This window comes from Oncorhynchus keta, chromosome 21 (genome assembly GCF_023373465.1).
Source record: "Oncorhynchus keta strain PuntledgeMale-10-30-2019 chromosome 21, Oket_V2, whole genome shotgun sequence".
Classification (NCBI taxonomy): Eukaryota; Metazoa; Chordata; class Actinopteri; order Salmoniformes; family Salmonidae; genus Oncorhynchus; species Oncorhynchus keta.
The window spans coordinates 19,300,471-19,310,470 of NC_068441.1; the positions used below are offsets into that span (position 1 = coordinate 19,300,471).

Below are 10,000 nucleotides of genomic sequence, written 5' to 3' on the forward strand. Positions count from 1 at the left end.
GAGAGACAACGTATCGTGTCCCGCTGTATGTTATTTAGCTCGGAGAGAGACAACGTATCGTGTCCCGCTGTATGTTATTTACCTCGGAGAGAGACAACGCATCGTGTCCCGCTGTATGTTATTTAGCTCGGAGAGAGACAACGCATCGTGTCCCGCTGTATGTTATTTAGCTCGGAGAGAGACAACGTATGTTATTTAGCGTGTCCCGCTGTATGTTATTTAGCTCGGAGAGAGACAACGACAATGTTATTTAGCGTCCCGTATCGTGTCCCGCTGTATGTTATTTAGCTCGTGCATCGTGTCCCGCTGTATGTTATTTAGCTCGGAGAGAGACAACGCGTGTCCCGCTGTATCGTGTCCCGCTGTATGTTATTTAGCTCGGAGAGAGACAACGTATCGTGTCCCGCTGTATGTTATTTAGCTCGGAGAGAGACAACGCATCGTGTCCCGCTGTATGTTATTTAGCTCGGAGAGAGACAACGCATCGTGTCCCGCTGTATGTTATTTAGCTCGGAGAGAGACAACGTGTCCCGCTGTATCGTGTCCCGCTGTATGTTATTTAGCTCGGAGAGAGACAACGTCGTGTCCCGCTGTATGTTATTTAGCTCGGAGAGAGACAACGCATCGTGTCCCGCTGTATGTTATTTAGCTCGGAGAGAGACAACGTATCGTGTCCCGCTGTATGTTATTTAGCTCGGAGAGAGACAACGTATCGTGTCCCGCTGTATGTTATTTAGCTCGGAGAGAGACAACGCATCGTGTCCCGCTGTATGTTATTTAGCTCGGAGAGAGACAACGCATCGTGTCCCGCTGTATGTTATTTAGCTCGGAGAGAGACAACGTATCGTGTCCCGCTGTATGTTATTTAGCTCGGAGAGAGACAACGTATCGTGTCCCGCTGTATGTTATTTAGCTCGGAGAGAGACAACGTATCGTGTCCCGCTGTATGTTATTTAGCTCGGAGAGAGACAACGCATCGTGTCCCGCTGTATGTTATTTAGCTCGGAGAGAGACAACGTATCGTGTCCCGCTGTATGTTATTTAGCTCGGAGAGAGACAACGTATCGTGTCCCGCTGTATGTTATTTAGCTCGGAGAGAGACAACGCATCATGTCCCGCTGTATGTTATTTAGCTCGGAGAGAGACAACGTATCGTGTCCCGCTGTATGTTATTTAGCTCGGAGAGAGACAACGTATCGTGTCCCGCTGTATGTTATTTAGCTCGAGAGAGACAACGCATCGTGTCCCGCTGTATGTTATTTAGCTCGGAGAGAGACAACGTATCGTGTCCCGTGTCCCAACGCTGTATGTTATTTAGCTCGGAGAGAGACAACGTATCGTGTCCCGCTGTATGTTATTTAGCTCGGAGAGAGACAACGTATCGTGTCCCGCTGTATGTTATTTAGCTCGGAGAGAGACAACGTATCGTGTCCCGCTGTATGTTATTTAGCTCGGAGAGAGACAACGCTGTATGTTATTTAGTGTCCCCGCTGTATGTTATTTAGCTGTATGTTATTTAGCTCGGAGAGAGACAACGTATCGTGTCCCGCTGTATGTTATTTAGCTCGGAGAGAGACAACGCATCGTGTCCCGCTGTATGTTATTTAGCTCGGAGAGAGACAACGCATCGTGTCCCGCTGTATGTTATTTAGCTCGGAGAGAGACAACGTATCGTGTCCCGCTGTATGTTATTTAGCTCGGAGAGAGACAACGTATCGTGTCCCGCTGTATGTTATTTAGCTCGGAGAGAGACAACGCATCGTGTCCCGCTGTATGTTATTTAGCTCGGAGAGAGACAACGTATCGTGTCCCGCTGTATGTTATTTAGCTCCCGAGAGAGAGAGACAACGCATCGTGTCCCGCTGTATGTTATTTAGCTCGGAGAGAGACAACGTATCGTGTCCCGCTGTATGTTATTTAGCTCGGAGAGAGACAACAACATCGTGTCCCGCTGTATGTTATTTAGCTCGGAGAGAGACAACGCATCGTGTCCCGCTGTATGTTATTTAGCTCGGAGAGAGACAACGTGTCCCGCTGTATGTTATTGTCCCGCTGTATGTTATTTAGCTCGGAGAGAGACAACGTCGTGTCCCGCTGTATGTTATTTAGCTCGTGTCCCGCTGTATGTTATTTAGCTCGGAGAGAGACAACGCATCGTGTCCCGCTGTATGTTATTTAGCTCGGAGAGAGACAACGCATCGTGTCCCGCTGTATGTTATTTAGCTCGGAGAGAGACAACGCATCGTGTCCCGCTGTATGTTATTTAGCTCGGAGAGAGACAACGCATCGTGTCCCGCTGTATGTTATTTAGCTCGGAGAGAGACAACGCATCGTGTCCCGCTGTATGTTATTTAGCTCGGAGAGAGACAACGTATCGTGTCCCGCTGTATGTTATTTAGCTCGGAGAGAGACAACGTATCGTGTCCCGCTGTATGTTATTTAGCTCGGAGAGAGACAACGCATCGTGTCCCGCTTTAGTATGTTATTTATTTAGCTCGGAGAGAGACAAGGCATCGTGTCCCGCTGTATGTTATTTAGCTCGGAGAGAGACAACGGCATCGTGTCCCGCTGTATGTTATTTAGCTCGGAGAGAGTTATTTAGCTCGGAGAGAGACAACGATCGTGTCCCGCTGTATGTTATTTAGCTCGGAGAGAGACAACGCATCGTGTCCCGCTGTATGTTATTTAGCTCGGAGAGAGACAACGCATCGTGTCCCGCTGTATGTTATTTAGCTCGTGTCCCGCTGTATGTTATTTAGCTCGGAGAGAGACAACGCATCGTGTCCCGCTGTATGTTATTTAGCTCGGAGAGAGACAACGTATCGTGTCCCGCTGTATGTTATTTAGCTCGAGAGAGAGAGACAACGGAGAGAGACATCGTGTCCCGCTGTATGTTATTTAGCTCGGAGAGAGACAACGCGTGTCCCGCTGTATGTTATTTAGCGTGTCCCGCTGTATGTTATTTAGCTCGGAGAGAGACAACGCATCGTGTCCCGCTGTATGTTATTTAGCTCGGAGAGAGACAACGCATCGTGTCCCGCTGTATGTTATTTAGCTCGGAGAGAGACAACGCATCGTGTCCCGCTGTATGTTATTTAGCTCGGAGAGAGACAACGCATCGTGTCCCGCTGTATGTTATTTAGCTCGGAGAGAGACAACGCATCGTGTCCCGCTGTATGTTATTTAGCTCGGAGAGACAACGACAACGCTGTATGTTATTTAGCGTGTCCCGCTGTATGTTATTTAGCTCGGAGAGAGACAACGTATCGTGTCCCGCTGTATGTTATTTAGCTCGGAGAGACAACGACAACGTTATCGTGTCCCGCTGTATGTTATTTAGCTCGGAGAGAGACAACGTATCGTGTCCCGCTGTATGTTATTTAGCTCGGAGAGAGACAACGCATCGTGTCCCGCTGTATGTTATTTAGCTCGGAGAGAGACAACGCATCGTGTCCCGCTGTATGTTATTTAGCTCGGAGAGAGACAACGCATCGTGTCCCGCTGTATGTTATTTAGCTCGGAGAGAGACAACGCATCGTGTCCCGCTGTATGTTATTTAGCTCGGAGAGAGACAACGCATCGTGTCCCGCTGTATGTTATTTAGCTCGGAGAGAGACAATTTAGCTCGGAGAGAGACAACGCATCGTGTCCCGCTGTATGTTATTTAGCTCGGAGAGAGTTATTTAGCTCAACGCGCATCGTGTCCCGCTGTATGTTATTTAGCTCGTCCCGCTGTAGTTATTTAGCTCGAGAGACAACGCATCGTGTCCCGCTGTATGTTATTTAGCTCGGAGAGACAACGACAACGAGAGACAACGCATCGTGTCCCGCTGTATGTTATTTAGCTCGGAGAGAGACAACGCATCGTGTCCCGCTGTATGTTATTTAGCTCGGAGAGAGACAACGTATCGTGTCCCGCTGTATGTTATTTAGCTCGGAGAGAGACAACGCATCGTGTCCCGCTGTATGTTATTTAGCTCGGAGAGAGACAACGCATCGTGTCCCGCTGTATGTTATTTAGCTCGGAGAGAGACAACGTATCGTGTCCCGCTGTATGTTATTTAGCTCGGAGAGAGACAACGCATCGTGTCCCGCTGTATGTTATTTAGCTCGGAGAGAGACAACGCATCGTGTCCCGCTGTATGTTATTTAGCTCGGAGAGAGACAACGCATCGTGTCCCGCTGTATATTATCCTCAACTTCAACATCCCTGGGATTTGCAGTGTTTGTACTTCGTTACAGAGGGCTTCTTCCTTTAGAAGAAGGTTAGAACACAAACTATTGGTAGTGTTGAAGCCTCACGAGGAGCAGTTGTTTTCTCTACTCTCCCAGCAGGTGTCCCTGTCATGTAATAAAGAGGAATTCAGTCCAAACGGCTGCCAACGAACACATCTCCCAAGAACAGCTAGTGCTTCAAAGGCTTATATGGAGTTTCCTATGACCTGATATTGTTTCTGGAGAAGATGTAGACCACCTAAGCTATGGTTACAGTTCCTTTTACAGTGCTGGTTCACCATGCCATAACCAGATACAGTAGGCTTTGTAAATAAAATACCTTTGCTTAAAATGGATAACAGATAGACAGTTGGAACCTGGAACAAATAGAACAAATTCAAGGCTACATTTCATTAGAACAAACGTGAAATTGTATTTATTTTGCTGTAAGTTATTGGCCGTGTCCGAATGAAAATACTTGCGTTCTAAATTGTAGGCTTTAAGGTTTACCAAAATGTAAAGTTTTACAATAAGTTTGAAACCTGAGTATGCCTTAATTTCCAGGATGCCGTACTCATTTCAGCTTTTCATTTAGTAGAATTTTGCTGCACACTATTGAGGAAGAGAATCCTCTTTTCACGACCATGTGTGTTTGACAACAGCCGATAATCAGAATAGGGGACAAGATCTACAAAAATGAACGAAAGGCGGGGAATGCACAATTGCGCATTACATGACGCCTTCTCAGCGAGGATGAGTAATATGTTGCTTATATGTTGCTTAGTGCGTACGTTTTTCTAAATAGTCTGTAGTACTATTAGTACACAGTATGTCGTTTTAGTAAGTAGTAGGCAAGACGGCTTTTATGCCTTTCAGGACCAGGAAATGCGTAGAGCTAAGTGGTTGTCAATGAGTTCTTCAGTCACGCCTTCATTATTTAACCAATTACTTTCTACTTATTAAGGTACTGTAAAAGGAATCGTAACTGAAGCTTTGGCCACAGCATGGCATACTTGTTTATATAGTAACAACTTATTGTAACGCCCAGCACAGGAGACGAGAAGCAGGTACAGGGAGTGATCCATTTAATACAGACGGACATGCAACGGAACAGGAACTGCGTCTGGACATAAAACAATACTACTACAGGGAACAACACAGAGGAGCAGACATATACACAGGGGTAATCAACACAGTGAGGGAGTCCAGGTGAGTCCAATGAGCGCAGCTGCGCGTAATGATGTTAACAGGTGAGTATAATGACGGGTAGCCTGGTGGAGGGGTAGTGGGGAGCAGGCGTGCCACTTATAGTTTGTATGTCATTGTGAGTATGTTGTGAAGACTTCCAAAATATGTTTGACAAATTAAAAGTTTGGGAACTACTTGTTGTGAATGAAAATCCTCTCAGGTCTTCAAAGCAAGAGAGTTCCAGGTGATTGACACAAAATTCCCTCCATCAAAAAAGCAATACTAATGTTTTCAGTCGCTGCTGATATTTCTGTTCCCTGCCTCCACCTCATACTCCTGGCCTCTATCCAACACCTGCTGTGACACCAAATGAAACAGGACCAACACAACAAATCTGCTCTCATAACTCTGGCCCAGCCACAGCTTAACTCCCCACCCCACCCCTGACATAGCTAGTGCCTCTATCTCAAACCAGCCAAACTTATATCCCACATGACAACAACCCATGTGCCGGTGTGGATGGCTTTTCCAGCGTCCGTAATGGGAAAACGTTACGGGATTGGGATGGGTGCACCTGTCGGCAGGATTCCATTACAGACTTGGTAGTTGGCCAACACAGACCATTTACTGGGAATCACAGAATGTTGTCGTCTTTACCAGTAACGGGAAGCCCATCAGTACCAGACACCAGAGAAAATAGCTCACATATACCAACACACAGACATATCTCCTCTGGACAGATGCTGTCTGAAACCCCATAATATAACATTATAAATTCCATCATGATGGTGAGTATATTTGTATTGGTTTGTTATTTCATGACATAGAAGGAGGAATACAGGAGAGAACTAAATCAACGTCAACAACAACATCCAAGATGAGATGCATTTGAGAGAACTGAAGGTGACGTCTGTTTAACTACAGGCAAGCTGAGTTGTGTGACTGTGTGTGTGTGTGTGTGTGTGTGTGTGTGTGTGTGTGTGTGTGTGTGTGTGTGTGTGTGTGTGTGTGTGTGTGTGTGTGTGTGTGTGCGTGCGTGCGTGCGTGCGTGCGTGCGTGCGTGCGTGCGTGTGTGTCTGTGTGAGCATTGAGGCAGTGTGAACTCTGAATCCTCTGTCAGAGAACATCCATCACCACACAGTGAGAGAGTGAAAGGAATGTCACATGGCTATACTGTGAGGGGTTAAATATTCTACCTCTGTGTTGGTTTTAAAGCATACCTGTAAAATGGTCCTTCTGTAGCTCAGTTGGTAGAGCATGGCGCTTGTAACGCCAGGGTAGTGGGTTCGATTCCCGGGACCAACCATACGTAGAATGTATGCACACATGACTGTAAGTCGCTTTGGATAAAAGCGTCTGCTAAATGGCATATATTATTATTATTATATATTAAAATACCAGTCTTATTAACAACCCAAATATGTAGTACAATAAACCACCTTCTGCTTACAAATCTTTTTTTTTAAACGACTTAATATAATTATTGAATATTGAAAATTATTTTCTACAGTTATTCAAGGTTCTAATCCCCAGTGCCAAACAGGAAGTGTGTATTATCGAAACACATAATGGAATGCTTGGGAAGAGAGGGAGAGAGAGGGAGCTGCTGTGTCGTCAGCCCATATTCAGTACTGTAGAGCCATTCATGAAAAAAGCGTTCCTGGTGTTTCCTGCAGGTTTGCAGTGAGAGCATTAGCACTTAAAGCCCCTGTGCCACGATTAACAATCAGCCTGTGAGCCTCCATGTTATCCTCCAACGCTCCAGCAGGAGAGAAAATCTCATTTTTTGTCACCAAAATCCTTAATTCTTTCTTCCACGAAGAAAGAGGGGTAATACCAAGAATATTTGAAGAAAGAAAAAAACTCCCAATAAAACACGTGTGAATGAGGGGGAATTGCGGACAAATACAGTAATGAAATTCATTTTCAACTCTTTACACACCATTTCAATCGTATTTTCTGCTTGTTAACCACATCTTGTTGGTGAGGGTGGGCAAGACTGGCCAGTATTGATGGGTAATTGTGTATAATTAACTCCTTACACACGATTTGCCTCAATACAAATCATTTTACATTCTGTGCTACCTACTTAAGGCTCAACCCCTTACATAGAGTCACATTTAAACACTCCTTAATGAGGTGCCCAAAGAAGATAACATGTGGAATCTCCAGCGTTACAGAAACACATCACACACACACACACACACACACACACACACACACACACACACACACACACACACACACACACACACACACACACACACACACACACACACACACACACACACACACACACACACACACACACACACACACACACACACACACACACGCTAACACACACAAGTGGACACAGGGGCAAAGCAATTGTATTTTCTACGACAGAAGAGAATTGCTCGGTGAGAAGGCAATCTAATGCCTATTAATTCAAACTCCAATTTGGACAGCGACGCGTCTATTACTCTAATTCTCCACTGTACTTTCACTGTGTGGAGGGCCGAGCAGAGACGAGAGGAGAGGGAAGGTGAAGCAGCACGGCAGGGGGTTTAGGAGGCCATGGAGGGGAGCAGGGGAGCCCGACACACTCCCTCCTCTACAAGCCTACCGTAGCCAGCCGTTTCCTCTACAGACAGATGCTGCACGCAGCCCAGACTGAGAGCTGAAGACAACTGTCGTACAAGATTAATGGAATACCATATAATACTAAGGTCTAAAAACTTTGAACAATTCCTTGAAGAAGATTAAGCGCCTTCATTTCTAAGCTTTAGCTAATTATTTCATTCACATGTGTTTCTCATGTTCGAAGTCGGATTTTGATGTCCCAGGAAAGTGGAAACCGCTGTTTTGGAGCCGATGTGCCTCTATCAAGATTCATTTTAATTTGTTGATGTAAATCCAATTGTTTTACAATTGTAGCAATTTAAATGAGCCAATGAAAACCCAGAGCTTTAGAAGCTAGAATAAAAGATGATGGATCGACACACAGTAGTCTATTACTGAGTTGCTTTTTCTATTTGAGTGGTGGTTCAGCAAATTATATACACAATTTTAACCTTGGGTCATTGAATCATTAAAATGGTCAGATGTCTATATCAGAAGCATTTTTTGTAAAAATGTAACTTCATGTAGCTTACGGTACACATCCATATCAAAACAGGCGAGACAGGGAGGAAATAGGGGAGACTTGTGCCCTTGGCCTTGAACTGACCTGTGGGGAGAGGCCATTGCTGACCGGGTTCATGTGGTTGCTGGCAGCTGATTGGCTCATGAAGGTGTCTGAGTAGCTGGAGAAGCTGTGGCGATTGGACGAGAGGCCGTAGGGGGAGCTGCCGTCAGAGAGCCCGCCCTGGTGCATGGAGGACGGAGGCAGGGGTTGGGGCCGATGCAACGTACTGCTGCCATCTGAACCAATAACAACGACATGGAGCATGGGAAAGGAAGTGAGACAAGAGAACCACAACTAAATATACTGTTCTCAAACCTCAGCCTTGTAAACAACTTATTGCACCTTGATGGTCTCAAACCCCCAGACTCTTCTCTTTTCTAGACTGTAGGAAGCTTAGAAATATCCTGCTCTTGATTTGATTTAAAACTCCGTTAAAGACTTAGGCTGTTTCCCTGTCATTGTGTAACAAAGGCTAGTTGCTGTATAGATCCTATATTTAGCACATAACAGTTTTATGATATAACATTCTGTTAACATGTTCTAAACGTGTAGCAGACATAGCATAGATATTTGTAACCCAAGTGATACCAAGAGTAGATCCATTTACACAAATATTTGAGCCCTAAACAGAGCCTCTGGGATAAGCAGATGTGGAGGCTTGTGTCTGATTGTGTGCGCATGTGTGTGTGTGTGTCGGTGTGTGTGTGTGTGTGTGGGCGTGTGTGTGTGTCTTACCCTGTGACAGTGTAGTGCCGGGGTATGAGGACTCAGGTAGCTGGTAGGTAGGTAGGCTGGGCATCCCCGTGGGTGGGAAGCCTCCAGGTAACAGGTGGTTGAAGGCGGCCAGTTGATTTGCTCCTGCCTGCTTGCGCCATCTGGCCCTTCTGTTGCTGAACCACACCTGGAGGGAAAAGAACTGATGAGGAGGACGAAGAGGACAAACTACAAACAGAGAGAAGAGAGTGAGAGAGAGAGAGCGAGCAAGACAGAGAGAGAGAGCGAGCAAGACAGAGAGAGAGAATGTCTACCTTCCACTCAGTTTAGCTACTCTATGATAAGCCATCTGTAAGAGTGAAGCACCCTCTAACTCTCAGCAAGCACAAGGTTGTGTATACCAGAATAGCCATCATTTTCTCTTCATGTTCTGTGCAAAGGAATAGGTGAATATATTAACACAATGAATCTATTATCAAATGGATCTATGATTCCAGAATGCTCCAGATGAACTGTGTGTGTAGTCCTACCACCTGTCATTCATCTGCCTGTTGCTGTGAGAGATGGTGGTGGTGGAGCTAGCTTGTCCCTGGAGGAACCAAAGCCTACATGGAGGTCCAGTGGTCTGGCCCTGTTGTTCTTCTTAAGTGGCTGAAGCTGTGATCTGTGTCAACAGTCTGCCCTAAGAAGTCATCAAGGGGTCAGAGGTAGGGG

At 45.8% G+C, this 10,000-nt stretch overlaps 3 protein-coding genes across 20 annotated transcripts in view; 2 read left to right on the plus strand and 1 right to left on the minus strand.

The window, feature by feature from the left end:
• The window catches only part of LOC118400227 (28S ribosomal protein S16, mitochondrial-like), a 217,156-nt gene that overhangs the window by 138,416 nt on the left and 68,740 nt on the right, over positions 1–10,000 (plus strand). The window lies entirely within an intron of this gene.
• LOC118400226 (28S ribosomal protein S16, mitochondrial-like) overlaps positions 1–10,000 on the plus strand; it is a 217,074-nt gene that overhangs the window by 138,334 nt on the left and 68,740 nt on the right. The gene's annotated exons all lie outside the window — the stretch shown is intronic.
• Positions 1–10,000, minus strand: part of LOC118399864 (paired box protein Pax-7-like) — an 84,236-nt gene that overhangs the window by 21,633 nt on the left and 52,603 nt on the right. For all 12 annotated transcript variants that reach the window (XM_052473423.1, XM_052473420.1, XM_052473424.1 and 9 more), the window contains exons 6-7: positions 9,308–9,473; positions 8,615–8,808 (exon numbers count right to left, since the gene is read on the minus strand). In XM_052473423.1, the coding sequence (XP_052329383.1) occupies positions 8,615–8,808; positions 9,308–9,473 (360 nt within the window). The remainder of the gene's footprint in view (positions 1–8,614; positions 8,809–9,307; positions 9,474–10,000) is intronic.